Source organism: Nuphar pumila, chromosome 6 (genome assembly GCF_984573655.1).
Source record: "Nuphar pumila chromosome 6, dmNupPumi1.hap1.1, whole genome shotgun sequence".
In the NCBI taxonomy this organism is placed as follows: Eukaryota; Viridiplantae; Streptophyta; class Magnoliopsida; order Nymphaeales; family Nymphaeaceae; genus Nuphar; species Nuphar pumila.
In genome coordinates, this window is record NC_143254.1 from 116132179 (window position 1) to 116153347 (window position 21169).

At 37.7% G+C, this 21169-nt stretch overlaps 1 protein-coding gene across 2 annotated transcripts; it reads left to right on the forward strand.

The window, feature by feature from the left end:
* Nucleotides 1–549: 549 nt before the first annotated feature.
* Nucleotides 550–19277, forward strand: LOC149835832 (trihelix transcription factor GT-1-like). 2 transcript variants are annotated; one of them, XM_090010689.1, is made up of 5 exons: nt 550–571; nt 13188–13235; nt 17022–17156; nt 17245–17508; nt 18868–19277. In XM_090010689.1, exons 3-5 carry the CDS (start codon nt 17024–17026, stop codon nt 19077–19079), a joined length of 609 nt encoding a protein of 202 aa, XP_089866815.1. In that variant the 5' UTR covers nt 550–571; nt 13188–13235; nt 17022–17023; the 3' UTR covers nt 19080–19277. The 2 variants fall into 2 exon arrangements, with proteins under 2 accessions (XP_089866815.1, XP_089866814.1); XM_090010688.1 differs by lacking the exons at nt 550–571; nt 13188–13235 and having other exon boundaries at nt 16914–17156.
* The last annotated feature ends 1892 nt before the right edge of the window (nt 19278–21169 follow it).

Consider the following 21169-nt stretch of genomic DNA (forward strand, 5'->3'; position numbering starts at 1 on the left):
GCACCTTTAAGCTCATGTTCATGGGTCTGACGATTCTGACCTAGACTAAGGAGCTCACTTGAGTCAGACCCTGGCATAAGCCCGGGCCGTTGACACACAAGTATCGGAGTCAAAGATTTGACTTCATTTCATCGAGAGAGAGAGAGAGAGAGAGAGAGAGAGAGAGAGAGAGAGAGAGAGAGAGAGCATTTCTGTCTCCAGCTGCTGCGGACAGGTCGGATTAATGGCGGCACTCGTCATCACCATCCCCTTCTCCCTTGGAAAGGACGAGCTGCAGACGCAGAAGTAGGAAAACGAAGGGACAAATAGAAATTTATGGGAGACGACGCGATTGGTTCTCTCTCACTCTCAATATGGTGTTGTTTTACCTCCTTTTCCTTTTCGAGCACTTTTGCGAAGATTTCGTTGATTCTCTTCTCCATCTGTAACCAAATGGGTCGATGATCCTTTTTCTTTTCTCCCTCTTTCTTCTGCGGGGTTGTGGGGATTTCTCTTTCGAAAAATGGAGCGTTTCTGATGGGAATCGTTTCGATGGAGCGGGCTGGTGCGGATGATCTCCGGGCGTAGGAAGGTATCCTCTTCTTTTTTGCCTCCCTATTTGGTATTTCTCGTATTTTATTTGTATTTGTTTCGGATTCTTGGGAGTTTGAGACATACTATTTTGTCGGTACTTGTTGAATCGAGTATTCGGATCGTTAGCCAACATTTGACAACGATTTGGCATCAGAGTATTGGGATTAATGAAAAGGAGTTGTGGGAATTGTGTTTGTCTGGTTTTAAGTGGCTTTGGGGAACCTCCTCTGAGCTGGTTCTTTTCTTGGTTGGTTGGTTTGATTTTGTTGTGCCATGTTTCTTTATGTTGAAATTCATAAAAACCATTGTAATGAATTCTACTGCATGTTCTCTTTGTGGGTTCCATATGGTTGAAGGGTGGGACGTTTCTCTTCTACCTGCTTCCAGCCATTTGGGCAAGCTCAAATTTAAATTTGTTGTCAAACTTGGGATTTCTCCTGTCCCATGAAATTCGCATCATACATCATTGTCAAGGTTGTCTCAACTACATGCCGATGCTTACCTTCAACGACTTCATTTTGTTGAGAAGTTCTAGGAATGCTTACCTTCAACTGCTCCATTTTCTTGAGAAGTTTTAGAATAATTCAACTAACATTGAATGTCATTATTATGCAAATAACGTGTGAATTCATTTGGCATGTATTCACTACCACCCTCACTTCGTAGGTCAAGAATTTTTCTTGAGAATTAAGTTTTAACATATGATTTAAATCTATGAAAAGTAGAGAAAACTTGGTTATTGGATTTCAAAAAGAATATCCAAGTGAAGTGACTATAATCATCCACAAAAATTAAATAATATTTGGATTTTGATAAAGAGATAACAAGGAAAGGACCCCATACATCATAACGAATGAGTTCAAGGGGAAATAAAGCTCTTTATTAGATCTTGAGAAAGGAAGTTCATGACTCATAACTCGACAACTAACACAATAAGAGGAATTTCTTCTTTTGACATCAATTAAACCTTTATTATATAGATTATCAAGAAAACTTGAATTGCAATGTCCTAATCTACAATGCCAAATATCGATGTCTTGGCTGACGATTGAACTTGACGAAGTAATCAATGCACGACTAGCTAAAGGAGCGGATGACTTTGGAGCTTCATTGAGTAGGTACATATTCCCGCATCTCCTTCCCTCAGGAAGTGTCTGAGTCATGTGAATGTCCTTCACAACAACAAAGGATGGAGAAAAGTAGGCACAAAAATTAGTATCACGACAAAGTTGGCAAACAAAAATAAGATTTTTCTGAAGATTAGGGACCAAGAAAATATTAAATAAAGAAGAGGGACCTTTACTAGTAGTAATAGTAGTAATGCCCACATGAGTGATACGGTGGTGTATTTTATCCCCAATGATCACACATCAATTTCCATGATAAGGTTGATATTGAGAGAGTTTACCTGAATTTCCATTGACGTGATTTGCTGCCCCGGAGTCGATGAACCGGCCTGGATGAGTCTTTGATGGGTAAAGCACTCTGGTGTGTGCAGCCTAAGGATTTCCTTTAGGATTATGAGTCGGTTGAAGGTTCATCTGCCCAAAACTTGTATTAAGAGCTTTCAAATCATGAGGAGTTGTTGCGCGAGTAGGACTCTGAATAAAGTTAGCTAGGATCCGCGGTTGGGGACCAGCTATAGGTGCAGCAGCTGCTGTCAATGCCCAAAAACGAGGTGGAATCGACATTGTGGGTTGTCTGTACATGGAAACATAGTGCTAGTAACAGTTGAAAGCAGTATGACCCTTCTTCCCACATATATGACATATAATGTTCAAGCTATTCTGGGAAAGAGGGGTAGGTAAAATGCCTGTGCCTCGATCACCAAAATTGCATCCACGCACTCAGCCTCTTCCTTTAGAGTTGGAGAATCCGGTATATCTTTGGGCAGCTACCATAACCTCATGACTCACTTCATCTTTCTGAGACCTGGATGATAAGCTAAACATGGCCTCATGTTTTAACATCATAGTACGCAGGCGATCAAAAGGCAGACGCGGTACCGTGCTGGGATATATGGCAATGAACATATTGTATTATGCTCTAAGTCCTCGAAGAGTCTTTGTACATATGTCTTCATCTGACAAAGGAGAACCAATGGCAGCCAGCTGATCTACAATCACTTTTATCTTATTGAGATAATCAACAACTGAAGAATCACCTATTTTTAACTCAGCAAACTCGGCCTTCAATTGATATACCTTTGGGGTGGAGATTTTTTCATACCAATGGTACAAAATATCCCACAACTCGATTGCAGAAACTCTAAAGGGAATATGTAATAAAACTTAAAGGGAAAAAGTAGTTGTAATGATGGCAACGACTGTCTGGTCTGGTCATCTTTATGCCAAGCAATATTCTAACCTAAGTTTTCAAGATCTTCTCCGTACTTCCTTCCTGGACTGAAGATGATTGGGAAACAAAATCTAAAAGTACTGGGATCGACCCGTCAAGGTGTCCTAATAAATCATAGCTGCACAAGAAAGGAATGATTTGTTTCTTCCTAGTGATGAAATTGGAATAATCAAGTTTCTCAACGAGGTGGCTAAGAAATGAAGCATTAAGGGTGGCCATTGGAAAGAAGGAAAGAACAAGATAAATAAAACCAAACAAAGAACGGGGAATAAGGAATAATGTAAACCTAAAACAGGCAACGAATATAAACGGGGATGTCTCATTTTTTTTTCGAGACATGAATTAAATCACCGATAACACAAAATATCTCTTATCACAGATGTCTCCTTTTCCTTTTTTTTTGAAATGATCTTCAGGTACGATAAGAATACCCATTTTTTTAAAGGAGGGACGATGAGCTAAATCTGATGGAAGTAGAAAGCAAGCAGATCTGATAAAACAGCAATCAGGAATGAAAAGGAGATTTAAGGAAGAGCGTGTCAGATTTGACACAAAAGAGAAATCTGATAGCAAAGGGAAAACAATCAGATCTGATAAAACAGCAATCAGATCTGTCGATTAATAAAAAAGCAATAGGGGAACAATATCTTTATTGAAAAGAGATCAAATCTGACAGGAAAGATTTAGATCTGGGTTGGAGGAAAAGACACACCAGTTGGTGACAGGAAAGATTCAGATCTGATTAAAATCAGTTCTGGGTTTGAGTTTTCCTTTTTTTTATTAGAAAAGATCAGAAAAAGACGATTTTAAAAGAGGGTGACTATTTACCTTTCGTAGGCCCTAATACCATGTGAAGACGTCCTCTGGATTATGGTTCCTGCACAAACAACAGACAGGAGAAGAAAGAGAGGGAGAGAATCTGAAATCTCAAAGTGACGTCCTCTCTTAGGGTCTTACCTCTCTTAGGGTCACGTCCAGCCTTATATAGAAATATCAGAGATTACATGAATACCCTTTAACTGATTGGGTATTTACAATATGTTACAATTAATCATTATGATACAAAAACATATTCTAGATCAGATATGATCCAGATCCAAACTATATTCTTAACAAAACAATCAAAGAATAGTAACATTCTGCATGTTGTTAGTACAAGAAATGAAATTTAGGCATATTCTATTTGCAGGTGTAACATAGAAGAAGGGGTGGAGATATTACTACAAGAGGTAGTGATGATGCTCCTGATGCTCCACTTGAGACATAGGATGCAGTCCAGTCATTGCATTTTTCACCTAGGGAAGGACAATTGTGACAGTGACAATACCAGCTATGAAATTGTCCAATCAGTACAACCAGTTCTTCGTAGGTCTGCTAGAGAAAACACCCCACTGATAGATGGGTTTCATATGACACTTTTAGTGCTGAATGCCAAGTATATTTTCATGTTCAGCAAGTGCAAGAGTCGGCTAACTACCTTTAAGCAAGTAGAGATTATAGATGGATAGATGCCATGAATGAAGAAATAAATGCACTATATGTTTCTAATGCTTGAGATATAGTAGATAGACCTCATGATAAAAACATCGTAGGATGTAAGTCGGTCTACAAAATCAAGCGCAAGGCAGACATAGAGAGGTACAAAGCAAGGTCGCTGGTGAAAGGGTATACTCAAGAATATGGTTTAAACTACGATGAAACTTCTTTTAATTAATATGAAAATAATTTGGCTAGTTATCCTTGATCATGATACATGTTTGACAGCTATTCCAAATGGATGTAAAGAACACATTTTTACATGGCAATCTTAAGGAGGAGGTCTATATAGAGCAACCGCCAAGATATGCAAAGGGAAATCCTGTGAAAAAAGGTATTAAGGTTAAAAAGGTCTTTATATGGTTTGAAATAAGCTTTAAGAACTTGGTTTTAGAGGTTCTCTGATGAGATTAAGCCGTATGGATTCCAGAGAAGTCAGGTTGATTATTCTCTATTTATCTCCATTGTAAAGGGGGTACTTAGGTAAAATGCCAAACCTTAATGTAACTCTAACACCTATTTATTTGTTATGTGAAAACTGATCCATCAAGGAATCTGAAGGTGGGAATCGGTTTCTACTCAATACCATCTCCTTCCTCCTCTCTCTTGTGCACAACCATTTGATGACTCTGAGCCAAACTTAGAGACCCCACTACTACTATCCACCTGACCATCCTTGGGCTTAGAGCCCTCTGCACTAGAAGATGCTACAAAGGCTTCACTCTTCTTTTTCGTCAGGACTGGGCATGTATTTCTCATATCCGCATATCCTTTACAATAATGGCACGAACTGAACTCACATCTCTAGGGACTCCATTCCTACCACCACCTTTGCCTCCTCCCCTACCACCTAGATGCTTGGCAACAATAAGCACTACCTCATTTGAAGACCAAGCACTGAAAGACTTAATCTTGGCCTCATCAGCCATCAGCTCAGCCAAAGTTTGAACTAGAGAAGGAAGGAAGGGGCAGTGAAGTATACTGTTGCAAATACTATCAAACTCTAGATGAAGCGCCATTAGGAAATCAATAAGCTGTTGTTGGTCTCTAGACTCAGAATCACGATTCTTGCACTCTATGCATTCATCATATTTGGTGTGCTTGTTAGGAAGCATCAAGGCCAATGTATCATATAGTTGTTGAAATCCTGTAAGGAACACTTGAATAGACTCATTTTTTTCTCTCAATGCCTTGCTCATAGATCTACTTTCAATAACTCCAAGCATCCTTGGCTACTTTATATTTCAAAATATTCACTGCAGTATTTTTGCTCCACAGAATCAAAGAGCGATAATTTAACTTTTGCAATCTCGACATCATAATTGGCATCACCCTTCTTTGTCTTCGATTTAGTACCATCTAAGTACCCCCATAACCAAACCCCTTCACCACAGTCTTTGCAAACCCAACCCAATAGGCATAGTAAGTCCCATCCAACTTGATGGAAATAACTTGAATAGTTTCCTTCTTTTCCATACCACAACTACAAATCACCACTTCCACAACTACAAACCCCTAAAACTCCTCAAAGATGCTGCACAAAAGTAACAAACATAGCAAAACAATGGCACACTATGTTGTATATGACCAAACGAGAGAATACCACATAATACTTCCAGTAATAACCCAAAATCCAAGCCTATGTCTCATAGGTGCAGATGCGGCACTTTAAAAAAACTTGGGTGCGGGGGTGCGGGGAGGGTATATATATATAAAGTTAACACTAATGAAATAAAAACAATTATCAATTCATCATGCATAAATTCATGCAATAGATCAAATTAAGAATCTGCAAAATAACACCACACTGGTGCGGAGGTATATATATATATGTGTGTGTGTGTGTGTGTGTGTGTGTGTGTGTGTGTGTGTGTGTGCCTTTATGTATTTATATATATATATATATATATATATATATATATATATATATATATATATATATATATATATATATATATATATATATATATATATAAAACGCGACTTGGTTAGGGTTAACTGAATCTACTTTTGAATAGAAATGGACCTCAGTGTGGTTGATTTCACCTGACACAAAGGAAGCCGTGTCCAAGGGTCGCACCCGCTATTGGCACAAGGCAATAAGATGATCACTCATCAAAAACCACACCAAGAATGCAAGTATTGTGCCAAATATGACAGTGCCGAAAATACTGTCAGAGCCAAAAACTCAACAAGATCAACCCTCTAAAATCAGCCGATGAGCACAAATAGCCAAGAAATAGGTACAATGTGATATACTCTCTTAAATCTCCACACAACTTTCAAAATACAGCAAGATAGGGCACAAAATAGGTTTCTAATTACTTCTAACAGAAAAGTGACACTAATAGAAGCAATCTGATCCCTTAACAACTGCCAATAAACTCAGAGTCAACGATTTTGTCAAATCTGTTTCACATAGAATTCAGAAAATCTTAGGAAATTTGTAGAAAATCAGATACCTAACCAAATTGCATGCTATTTGATTTGGAAAGCTTCTAAAATCACCCTCTAGCAAAGCCCCAAATGAGAATTTCCAATTCCAAACTTTGTTCCGTGTATCTCGGCGACACAAAAACTGATGCAACAGAATGAAGTCTCTTTTATCTTCAGCATAGTAAGATGACTCTCAAAGCAAGAATGGCTCTGATGCCATATGGAAAATCACATGCACATGGTTCAACCATTAATGGAGAAGCAAGAACAATAAAGAGACAAGTAGAACCTTCATTACAATTGCAAATGAGAATACAATACAACAAATGAAGGGGACTTCCCATCCTTCTAACCTCCTTTCTAAACTGAGACAAATATGCTCCTCTTACTTTGACTCATACAACTGAATTACATGAATGGACAAGAATACCCCTATAAATAAAGAACTTGTACAAGAAAGTATTACAACACATGACACACATAGAGTACATATCTCAGCAAACATCATCAACGTGGTGGGTTTGCTCTAACCCATCACTGGAAGTTAGAGTTGTCCCATGCATGGTCTTTCTGATTATGGTTTGTATTTTTCATATGGTATTGTATTTATTTTTCTTTTCTTAGAGAAGAGTCATGGGATTCTCAATAATTTGAAGAACAACTTCATATGAAGGCAGCTTATTGTTTCTTGGCCTTGGTCTCATGTGACATGCATGCATACATACATACATATACATACATATATATTTATATATAGATATATATGTCTCGACATCTCTCAATTTCTTTTTTTTTCTTACATAATTTGAACCAATATCTGTAACATGTTCTATCCATTGTGTTTTTGTTGTATGGTCTATCTTTGTGGTAGTTAAAAGTAGAAACCGTAATTTTGTTGAAATTTAAGATCATTCCATACTAGGGTTATCGGAAGTGCTATAGGGAGCGGGGAAGCACACTTCCCCGAGATGCGCTTCGGAAGCGCGAAACGTTGTGCTTCCGAAACGTTAGGGGAAATGACCTTTAAATTTGAGAAGTGCACTTCCCATTTAGGGGAAGCGAGATTCCATGTTTAGCCTCAAGTTTTTTTTTTTTACAAAAAAAAATAAAAAAGTAGTAAATACCCTTTTCTTAAGGGTATAATGGTTATTATCCCTTATAAAAAGGGAAAGTCTAATAGGTTTTTGACTTTCCCCAATCTCTCTCTCTCTCTCTCCACCTTCGACGACCATCTCCATTAGCTTTCATCGATGTTCAACGGGCTTCAACGGCCTCCGTGATCATGGACTTCTTCAGGGCCTTCAGGTACGCCTGATTTCTCTCTCTCACTGGCTCACTCTTCCTCTCCCTCTCGCTATCTCTCTCGACTCTCCCTCTTTCTCGCTCTTTGTCTCTCACATTCTCTCGCTCTATCTGTCTCACACTCTCGTCTGATTTCTCTCTCTCTTGCTCTATCTTTGTCTCTTGCTCTCTCTCTCTCTCTCTGATTCTCCTCTCCCTCTCTCTGTCTCTCGCCTTGTGTCTCTCACTCTCTCCCTCTGCTCTCGCTCTCTCTCAGTGTCTCACTGGATCTCTTTCTCTCACTTGTTCTCTCTCTCTCTCTCACTCTCTGTCTCTCTCACACACTCTTTGATTCTCCTCTCTCTCTTTGTCTCTTGCCATGTCTGTCTCTCACTCTTTCCCCCTCTGCTCTCTCTCTCTCTCTCACTCACTCTTTTGCTCTTGGATGTGGATTTTAGGGTATTTTTTAGACCCTTCTCTTCCAAAGTAATTATACTTGTGTTTGGCAACTACACTTTAAAGACATGCACCTTTTAGATTTGTCTTCAGTTTAGCATGCTTGGGAATATCTGTTTATTGTTTGGCCTAGTTTTTTTTTTCTGTGTGCATGTGTGATATCACTGCCAAGTTATTTATTAAATGGTTGCACTTGCATATATGATTGTGTTTTGAGATTAATAGATCAACTTTAATGTTATCTACTAATGTTTTATTTTGTCAATGATAACATAAATCTTATATTTTGCTAAATTAGAAAAAACATAATTACATTTTCGCTTCTCTTTCGATTCCTATATGCTTCCCCTTCGCTTCCTACTTGAATCCTAGGTTGCTTCCTTATTCGTTTCCCCGTTGGATCCTGGTTCGCTTCCGAAATGATTCCTGGTTCGCTTATAAGCCGTCCCGTGCTTCCCGCTTCCTAAAATTTTAGAAGTGTCTCGCTTTCCGTTCTGGCTTCCTGCTCCCGCTTTCTCGATTGACAACTCTGTTCCATACTCTTGATTTAGGTTAGTTGACTTTTTTTTAGTTTGCACTTACTTTTTTAGATTTCTTAGTGGTTAGTTTTATCTAGTTTACTTGCACTTATGATCTATCCTAATTTCTCTGTGTATATTGGTCTGAATTATTCTCTATATCATACTTATTTATAACATTTCTTACTTTGGTCCTTTGATGTTTACCTGGTGCTAATTTTACCACCCTCATATTGGATAAGAGTAAATCCAAAACTGTAATATTTATAATTTATCATTGTCTAAACCATCATACTTCATCATGGTGTATGCATTGGTTTGCAACTTTGTATAGGTCCCATTGTTGAAATCTGCATCTAGTGCTTGACACACATTGAGCTTTATCTTTTCACTAATGTGGTATAGCAGTTGAGTACCATAGTAGTTTTCCTTATGACACTAAATACGGTACATCAAAATATTGTTTAGGGTTAATTCTGAGCTGTGTTTCCTAGACACTCCTACCAGCAGCCATGTTTGTGTGTAACAGTTGATGAGATTGACAAATTATACCACCACCCTTTGGACACATTTGGGCCCTAGTGTTTGGTTCATGGAGGGCCCATTACTTTTTAGTTCACATAAGGTCCCATGTCTAACTTATGAAAATTTATCTTCTTTTGTTTGTTTTTGGATTTATACACATCTTTTGTGGTTATTTACTTATTTTTGTTAATTTTGTCCAAAATTACAGGCTCCCAGATGATCTAGTTTTGAAATCATATCTATCCGTGGTTTTACATGAAACATCAAATAAAGGACTTCACAATAAAATTCATCAAGTTTTTGTCTCTCATACATTCTTAGTTTGACACCCTCTTTATTTCATTCCAAAGTTACCATGACCAGAATCAGAACTGATGCCATCAAAGAACCGTCTATTTCGAATATAGTTACCGGAAGCACTACTATAAGGTGTGAATCATGATTCCCAGCAAGCAGGAACCGTGGAATCCCGCTTCCTATGCATAGGAATCCCGATTTCCATCCATGAGAATCTGAGTTTTTATTTTCATTGGAATTATAATTCCCAAGTTGAGGAATTCAATTCCTCATATATAAGAATTCTAGTTCTTCACCATTTGTAGTGTGATTTTTGTCTAGTGCAGCCACAAGCACCTCTTTTTCTCTTGTTCATCTCAATTAAATGCACAGACTTACATAGTATATAGAATATAAATGCACATGACTTTTGACTTTAGTCTTATTGTTTTGATTGCAAAAAAAATTTGCTTTTATTTTTTTTGAATTACCATATCTAGTTTGATTTTTTTTTATATGCATGTTGGACTGTTGTGCTCTCTCTTAATTGTAGTTGTTCTTTGTTTCATAATATGGTTACATATGTTCAAGGAGAAATAGTTTATCAGCCTAATTTGTATTACTTTTTGTGCAGCAACTCAGTAATTTATGTATCTTATATGCAGCTTTATTATATTACAATTACTATATTCATACCTACATTAATATGAAATCATTAGCAATACATAATTAGCTATATGTTGTTAGATGTTTGTTTTGTTAAGACACACACACATATATAACATTCTCCACTCTTGTACATTTCTTATTGTTTAAAGGTATCATATAATAATTGATTTTATTGTTAGGCTTAGTTGAAGTTTCATAGAATTGTAATATGTGATGAATTACACATCAATTGTTGCACAAATTTTTTTATTATATCAATGTTTTGTATCCAAACTCCGAAATAAACTTATGAAGTTGTAGTTTTTAAAGGTTTTGCATTTTTATTGATTGTATGTGTTATTTATTTATCCAATTAAATGATCTTAGGTAGTTTTTCTAATAAAATGATATAATTGTCAATTGTGGACGTCATTTCTTAATTATTCATTTTGACATACTTCTTTTTTCTTCAAAAAAAATCATTCTTTAAAAGTTGTTTTCTTACATCCATCATTTTATCATTATTTCTCATAATTTCTCATACCACTTTCTGAATGGTTCCCCCTACCGCTTCCCACTTCCTGAATCCTCCAAAAATTTGGATGGACTGCTTCCCGATTTCGATGCCCGTACTGCTTCCCGTTTTCGATTCCCGTTCTGACAACTATGGTTTCAATTAAGGATTTACCTCTTGGCTCTAGAACATTTCTTAATGATGATGTTATTGAAGAACAGGTGATGTAGTTTTGTTTAGGCTAGGGAGCCAGTCATGTAATTTTGTGGATTTGACAAGGTTAGGAAAAAACTGTAGAAACAGGGCATGGCATCTCCTTTCAACAACTTATGAGGTCTTTAGTAAAGTTTATCTTTGCAATTCAAAGTTGTGCCATTTTCCAGAAATTGTTTTTTTTCCAACTTGGGGTAAAATGTAAAAGATTAGTTGAATTGAGGTCTTTTCTGGGGTATCTCCAAGTTGGCTACTGCCTAGCTCTAGTTTTAATCATTTGATCTTGAAAGGACACTATAGGTGGTCTATGTCAATCAACCTTGTGATTCTATCTTGGTCATGGTTTTTCCTCCTTTTTGTAAACTTTTTAGATTTACATGTTAATAGCAAGTCATATATGGTAACTAATTCTCAGCGTTGGGCAAGCAAATATAATTTGCTTTTGGTACCACAGCATCCTGCAATTTGAAAATAGCTTGCTTGGTATTTCTACTGTAATATTATTCACAATTGACTTATGGTGTTGCTGCCATCTACAAGCAGTTTCCATTGCTTGTTACCTGCATTTCCTTACCTGCAAAGAGGTAAATATGGTTCTTTCATACCTCTGCCAGTTGCTTGCATTGTGGTGATATTTAAGTTGTTCCTCTCCAGCTATTATCATACCTCTTTTGTACTCTTATTTCTTTTTAATGACGGTTTGACATTAGCTGGCAATATAAAGGGAAAAGGGCGAGTATATTGGTGACCTACTATTTAAATTGATCATGCGCATGGTGGTAATGATAGTATAATTTTTTGACTTTTTATATCTTATTCTCTAGAATCCTGTAAGCTTGTGCTGGTATTATAGACATCAACATTTTCCCTATTCTCTTTCCTTTGTGTTGTAAATTTTTTGCATTTAAAAGTTTTTGTTGCCTTTGTGCATTCTTTATTTTCTTTTATAGAATTATCGACCAACCTTAAATATTATGGTTTTACTAAGTAAGCTCAAGCAATATATCTGCAGAAGCTCATAAAAAGGGCTTTACCCACTGCAGTCCCATATTCTGGGTTGCTCATACTGGGTTGGTCCTAACATTCTGCTTTTCTGCAAGATGTGGCTGTTCTCAGTACTCAAACCCACATCACCACATGGACAGCTTGAGCACTTACCATTATACTCAAGCAATGGCCCTCCAACAGAAGCTCATATGAGCATAAAGTGTAGCATCTTCCTAAACTGCTCTACCCAGTGTTATCTTCTGCTTTCATAGATTGTTTCAACTTTCTTTGAATGGATATGTATTCTCTTCTAAACATTCAAGATCTTTCTCGAGGATAAAGAAAATATGCTTGATTCTTCATTTGAAACAACTCTTTAGGATAAGTTTGTATGCTTACATATTGCTTCAACGGGGCTTATCTTAGTTGAATAATTCTTCTCTGTATTTGTTTCAATTCTCACTTATGCCCATAAGCAGGTGTTATATGGTTGGTCAGCAAATTATGTAGGGGAATGATTTCATGCTAAAAACTTGGGATCTGAATATCTCTCACCTATGATTGTTGCTGCTTATCATTTCATTCTTAATTTATCTGGAAGATGTTTTAGTCTTTATAAAATAGTTATATTTGTACTTAAGTTCCTTTTGTTCTATTTCTTGATTTTCCCTGAACATGCATGAAAAATTGAAATTCATGCAGCATTCATATGTTGTTGCTGTTGGAATTATTGGTTTACCTTTTTGTTGGTAGAGGATCCAAGGGTTCAAAACCAGCATGATGTAGTGTAACTGGTTTAGCGAAACTTTTCTTGAATAAAATTTACACTTTGAAAAAATTGATGCTTGTTGAATTAACTTTGCTAGGTTCAGCTTGTTAGAGCCTTTCTGGAGTGGTGTAAGAACTAGTACAGGGTGAGTCCTTTTCAAAACGGTTACTGGATGCAACAATTGTACCAATATTCTGTTAATAACTAAGAGATTTTAAGCTCACAAAGTTAAAAGCCATTTTTTTCCGTTCTTATTGATAGACTATTTGGACATGTAGGAATAAATTATCTATCAGGTGATTCTAAAATGTGAACTTGAGTTTGCTTTAGATAGTTGAGAGACCTGTTTCCATGGATTCTTGTCTTTCTACATACTCTCGGTTAGTGGAGTGATCTGAAAAGCTTAATGTTCCTTTATTTAATTACAAAAGTTCCCTTCCTATTAATACCATGGAATTATTTCCACTAAACATCTGTAAGATTGAGTTTTTATGTATACAGCTAGTGCAAATAGCATTTTCAAATTTTCCATTGCCAGTATAACTTTTTCTTAGTTTATTGGTTTTTGGTACCCCAGGAAGAAAATGAAATATTTTTATACTCTTTACTAGCTGTCCATGTATGGCTAACTATTTGTTTTCAAGTAAGCAGAAACTGCAGCTTACTGACAAACTAACCAATACCCATGCACTGCTCACCATTTTGCTGGCTCCATTGACTAGTGTCAATGTCTTTTACTATTAGATGATGGATACATGTGATCTGGTGGAATATTGACCCCATTGGAACAATTATTGTTTCTGAATGACGCTTTTGAATTAATCATTCCTAAATCTGTAGTGGAATTGGAAAAGAAAAAAGAAGAAAAAGAATTGCTATAACGCCCCAAAATTTGGCCATTTTTTTTAATGCACAATTTAATGCGAGATCTCATTCATGGCATTGTCTTAACCAAATTAAACTCTAAGGAGTCAGCTTGTGCGCAAGCGTTAGTGTTTAATAGCCTCTTAGAACCCGTTCTAGAAAAGACGATCAAGGACAAGTCTATAAGGCATTGCTCTATAGAACTAAGTTCTAGTGAGTCAGCTTGTGTGCAAGCGCTAAGGTTTAATAGCTCCGTAGAATCTAACTCCGGAAAGAGACTACCCAATGACAAAACATCAAATATAGCAAAATAATTCTAATTGGCCATTGGTTACAAATCTTAGGTGGGTTATAGTTATTTTTAACCTCATGGGACTGGATTCTAATCCCTTGGATTTGGGTCCACATCCATTGTCGTAATTCGGTTCTTCTAAAAAGAATTTGAATCTGAAACATAACATATGATCTATAATCGGAATTTCAAACCATTCATATAAGTAAACAGGCTATCTAATTCAAATTGAAAATGTAATAGTCTTAATTACATCAACTTAAAATAAACTGTTTATGACTTAGGAAAAATCTAAGTCAGTGTTTTCCTAGGATCCTAAAGAAAGTGTGGTTCTTGGCTCGTCCATTGTATCCCGCCATCGCTCATAAAGCCACTACTCATCACCTGAATGATTTATATAATGATAGGTACAATAACAATGCAAGTTGCACATAACTTAAGTATACATAACCCTCATTCATTCGTGATACAAGACAATATAATACATCAGTTTCATAATCATGATATACGAATATCAATTGCATACTTTCAATATCCAAATTCAACATAAGCATAATACAATAGTTTTCACCAAAACTATTCCATAAACTCACCAATGGTTATCTTACCTTGCCATCCCATATCATGCATCATACCAATATTCATAATTATGTATTACACAATTAGGGCACCTTTTCAATATAAGGTAATTGTGATTACAAGGTCATTGTTTCTCTTGCTTAACACTTTCATCAGGTACTCGTGGGACACCCTGAGATAGAAGAGACCACAACGGACGCTTATTATGCTATTTCATTTCTCGTGTATCTAACTGCTTGGTAAGCCAAGCGGGCTGTTTGTAACCGGGAGGAACCCCGCAAGGCCTGCAATAATTAGGATGCACCATGAACTTTTGCAGAAAGTATGAATCTACTACCTAGGACACATTGGTAGTCTGGTCTCCTATACCCTCAACGACCGAAGACAAGGTAAGATGCCTAACTCTCACAAAATATCAAAAAGAGGTCACAAAGGGGGTTGTACCACCTACCCTCTCCAAGGTAAGCCTGAAAATAAATGGGTCATATTCATTACTATAGGTTGATTTATATTACATGTCTTATCTCTTTAAGAAATCCAAGGCTAAAATAGCCTAAGTACCCATTTAGGGTAGGGACGGCAAAATCTGACACGACCCGCCAACCCGCTTCTTAGGCGGGTTCGGGTTTGGCTTAAACGGGTTCGTGTCATAAACGGGTCGACCCGCCTAACCCGTTTATTAAACGGGTCGGGTTCGTGTTAGGGGTATGCCAACCCGACTGACCCGTTTAATAAACGGGTTAGGCGGGCGGGTCAACCCGTTTAACCGAACCCGACCCACCCACCAACCCGTTTACCCGACCCGACCCGTTTATTAAACGGGTTAACCATGTCGTGTCGGGTTACCTGTTTAATAAATGGGTCGGGTTCGTGTTTGTCACAACCGACCCGTTTAATAAACGGGTTGGGTTCGTGTTGAGGTATGCTGACCTGCCGACCCGACCCGAATGCCACCCCTACTTTAGGGTAATTTGTTATTGATGTGCTTAGGTTTAACTTAACCCCAACCCATTCATGTATGTTATGGCGCCTTCAACCCATATGAGCCTATATAATAGGGATTCAGCTAGCAGGGTGTCGCACCCACGTCGACGCGGGTGCGGGTGCGGCACCGGGTGCGGTCAACCCGACCCTGGGTGCGTTGACCGCACCCAGGGTCATTTCGGTCCATTTTTTGGATTTTTTTTAAAAATTTGCCCTATGAAATGGGCTGCGGAATTTAAAAAAATTTCACAGGTGGCTCTGGCTTGCCTGCCGTAAAAGTAGAAGAGAAAGGGAGGGAAGAGAGAGGGAGCAAACGAGGGGGGGGGGAGATTGGGGTTCGAGCATGGGAGAGTTGAGAGAGGGGAGGGGCTCGGATGGCTTCTGCGTGAAACATGTGGGGGGTTTAAATAGAAATACGGGGGAGTGTGTGTGTGTGTGTGGATCCAAAACATCTATTTTCTTTTTTTTTAGGAAAACCATGAGTCTTACAGCTAGTGAGAATAAGGGTGGTGGCTTTAGAAGGAGAGAGAGTGGAGTGCAAGCTTCTCCACACTTCCCTCATGTGTTGCCCTAAGTGGTAGTCCCCACCACCATCATCTCACTAGGGGATGTCATCTAGAGGAGAGGGAGAAGAAAAGAAGCTTCTCCTTCCTTTCCACTTGCCCTAAGTGGTCCCCTCCACTACTTGCTCCCACTTGGCCCACTTGGGCATATGCGCCCCTCCCACTTGGTTCTTTGCACAAGTAGATCCAAATCAATTCTCACATGGATCAACCCACACTTGAGTCCACATCAAGGTCCAAGTTTATTATTTAGACCAAATTTAATATTTAGTGATCCAAACCAAGAAATGTCATTTAAATGTAAATTATTATTTAAATGTCTTCTAAACTCCAAATTAATTGCTAATTTAAATATAATTCTAACTAAATGTTAATTCAATTAAAATTAGCAATTAAATGCCAATTTAATTTAAAATCAACAATTAGATGACATGTAAAAATTTAAATATCAATTAAATTTGCCCACCATATTTGGACAAATTCTGCTTTTATTTATGAATAATCATAAAAAATTCATAGAAAATTCTTGGATTTTACAATTGCCTATGTGACATTGCATATTTTTATTAAAGTCATCTACCCCCCCCCCACACTTTTTTTATTGTTCTGATATTTTGACCAGAAAACATAATGGTACATTTCTTTTTAGTTATGGATCCTTCACCACTAAGTACAGAGAGGAGGTTAGAAAATAATAACCAAACAGCAGCAACTATTATATGCCAAGAATGTCCCACACAAAACAGAAGGACTGCATGGAATTGGAGGGATGGCAGTGAAACTGGTGAGCTGACTAGCTTCCTCCAGTAAAATTCCTGGTCCTTCATGCAATGTCACCACATTTCTGCTCCATTGTTTGTTGGGCATAACAGATATGACCCCTTGGGATGGTGCTATGGGCTGCAATTTTGCTGCTGAGCTGCAACGGCCTGTAGGGCGTGTTATTGTGGTGAAGTGGGGTGAAGTGACCAGAAGGATTGGAATTGATGGATCTGCAGGTGCGATCAAAGATGCCATTAGGAGTGCTTTTGGATTGAGATCCAAGCGATCATTTTGGGTGGAAGATGGGGATGGTGTAGTTAGAAGCTTTGATCGTGCGATGCCCTTGACAACTTATACCCTTCATGTTGATCCTGGTATATTTTTAACTTCCACTTGTTTCTGATTTGTTATCTGTTTTAGTTAAGGTTGGTAAATAAGCCAATTGAACCGAACATGGGGTATTCAAGCTTGACTTGTTTTTGTGATGATTCGGGCCGAGCTTGTGTTGGCTCATTTGGAAAACAGCACATTGTTCCAAAGTTGGAATCAATGGATTTGAACTCTGGACCAATTGAGCAAGCTCAAGCTGACTTGCTATTGCTTGCGAGCCAAACATTTTGAGTATTTATTTTACACTATATGATACGATATAAAATATATCTAGAATATATTTGTTGCTACTTAATGAACCTATACGAGTCGAGCCCATCCAAATACCTGTTGCTTGTGTTCCGCTTGCCAAGCCCATTTTACAGGTTCAAACAAGTTCTTTACAAGCCATACCATGAGCAGCTTGTCTCTTTTTCCTAGCTAATGTTGTTAAATTCGTGCCTCATGGTGCAAAAAGTGCGCCTCGCCTTGAGGCGCATGTCTGAGGCTTAAATGACAAAAAAAATAACAAAAAATGCATTTTCAAAACATTAAAATGCATTATTTATTATTATTTTAAAGGTTTATTTTAATAAAATGCATATTTTAACATTAAAATAACAAAAAATTAGTTTTTTATTAATTAAAAACTTCAAAAAATTGTGTCCTCATATCTTATTTTTCAAAACATTTTCAAACTTCCGAGTTGAACCTGCTCATGTGTCCTCATGTCTACGACATGTCTTTCTAACATTAGTTGAGATGGATGGTCATCAGCAATGGATCTGTATGCTAAGCGAATCGGAGTCCAATCTGAATGCATGTTTGGATCTTACTTGAATGATTTAGATATGGAAATAATATGCCAGACTTGGATTGGATATTTGACGGTATCAGATCCATTTGCACCCCTAGTCCATAGGATGTTAGGCTGGTAAGTCTAAAACCAAACTGAGTGTTGATGGTAGAGAAGATAGTTAAGGTAATGAATATCCTGTGTAGTTTTTCTCGTGGAACTCATTTAGAAAATAAAAACCAATAATTTTTTGTATAATTATGTGATATGAAAAAGTAATTATGTATAATAAAAATTTCGGTATTTATTTGAGATTTTCTATCTTAGTGGTTGTTGCTTTATCAATAAAGCATTTTTTTGTTTATTTGTATTTTTAGATATTTTTTATAGTACTTTTTAGGTTTTAAAAAAAATTGAGGCTTAGCTCTACTTCTGGCCTCAGTTTTTGATAGTGCGCTTCGCTACGCCTCAAAACTTTTCACAACATTGTTCCTAGCCCTATTTCTAGTTACTGTTACTGTTATTACTAATTGCAAGTTTGCGCCCGGAATAAACTTGAATGTTTCAGGTGTGACTATCAAGCTTTACCATTATGATGAATGCAACCAACAACCTGTGAGCAGTGAGGATGCAACCTTGTATAGTGAAGATGATTTCAAAGAGCTTCTGTCAAAGTATGGATGGAGAGCACTGAGGGAGGTCTGTACTTACAAGGACGTTGAGTCTATTGCTGAACTACGACAGAATGCAGCATACCAGCACAGTGGCTTCAAGACATGATGAGTCTTTTATACATCCAGATGCTGTTCAGATTTACAGAACTGTTGGATACTAGATAATATAAGCTATGGATTACAGTTAGCCATATAAGAATGCAAATTACAGTCAGACTATCGGTAAAATGGTTCTCAGTTCTCTTTCAGCATGTCTCAGACAGAAATGCATTAGTACATGAATATGCACGTGTTTGTCTTGTGTATATGCGTGGACCGTGGAGAGAGAGAGAAAGAGAGAGAGAGAGAGAGAGAGAGAGAGAGAGAGAGAGAGACTAGAATATTCTGTCTGAAAGTGTTTATCTTCCAGATGTTTTACTCACCAAGAGAACCATAACATGTTTAAAGCACATTCAAAAACAGAAAGTGAGATGCTAAAATTTTTTGCACATACAACATGCTTAAAATACATTCAAAGACAGAAATTGAGATGTAGAAAAATTCGGCGACTATAACAACATGCTTAAAAATATTAAAAAACAGAGATTGAAACATGATCATGTTATCCACTAGCTAAGTATTCATGGAGGGAGAAACCATACCGCAAAAATGCAAAAATTCCAAAACAAAATGCTAAAAAGATTGCCAAAGTCAGCCTCTGGGCTCCACCGTTGACCTCAGAAATATATATATAGAGAGAGAGAGAGAGAGAGGAAGGGAAATACGGTGGAGAGATAAGAAGAGAGATGAGGGTGAGACGTTAAGGGAGGGGAGAGTGAGGAAGGGGTGTGAAGAGAGAGAGAGAGGAGTAGATGTGTGAAAGGTGTGAAAAAATAAACCCAAAAAATAAAAATAAAAATAAAAATAAAAATAAAAATAAAACCAACATCATTAAAAGAAAAAAGGGGGTAGACGTGTTTGGAGAGGGAGAGGTGGGGGCTACTTGGCCCTCACCCCAGTCAAATGTCCATGCAAATGAACACTTTCGCCCTTGCAGCCCAATTAAATCTTTAAACTTCCTTTTTCATACCCAAATTACCGATGGCTGAACCCAAAACCTCAATCACTCTATTCTCGTACAAGCCAGCTCTATCCTCACAAGGCCACACGTTCCTTTCCCAAAATGCCTATGGGCAACCTAAAAAATGATGACTATGCCCTCGATTCCCAATGGGTCTAATCCAAACCCAATGAAGACCCAAAACCCAAGAAGAACTGATAAATCTTCAATCTCATAAAAAAAAACTTATATTTATAAAATAATCACAAAATTACAGGATTAAAAAATCAAGGGTGTTACACTGCATGCCAAGCACAATGTCTTCAAGGGTGTTACACTGCATGCCAAGCACAATGTCTTCATAGGGCAGGACATACATGTCCCTAGACAGGGTCGTCCCTTGAATCTTCAAGCAGGATAGAGAGCGGTACATCGTAGCTTCCTGTCATTCCCCACTACCACCTCAAAGAGGTGTTGGGGGTATCGTTCTATACTTGCTCTTTTAGCAGTCTGCACGCACAAGAAGTTGTGCATAGACCTTGTGTCTATGAGGACCGAGATGCTCAGTTGGCTGATCCACACGGGTACCTAAGAAAAGTGTAAGAAAGGGATACAACAAGTTTGGTACGGGCCATCCCCCGGACTGGTCCCCATTAAGGGATCGCATATAGACTCATGTATTGATTCTTTTGAGAATGAATTCTGGTAGGGGTCTACCTAACCCCAGCTTGCCTTTAAAAAAAGATATTGGTCTCAAGTGACTGGCTTGCCCAACTGGAACTAAATCAAAGTGTTTAATCAAACTTGTTTGTGTCACTTCTTTTTTTTTTTTTTACTTCGAAAGAAAATTGGGTCCCGACACAGTTGCAACTAACACACCCAACATGGGTTTAAGACTTAGTGATATGGTTCCTTCGAGATTTGCAAACGATTGGCACTCATTTGACCCCGACCCGAATCTGATTAGTCGGATTCAGTAGCCAAATCTGGATCCGATTAGAAATTGGTTTCAGGTTCAGTATTGAGTTTTCATTAAACCTCACTCGAATCCAACTAAAATCCAAATCCGACTAAAACCTGAACAGATAAGTGTAAATATCGGGTTTTAAGCTAGTTGGATCCAGTTCGGTTTTAACTTTTTCCATCTGAATCCGAAT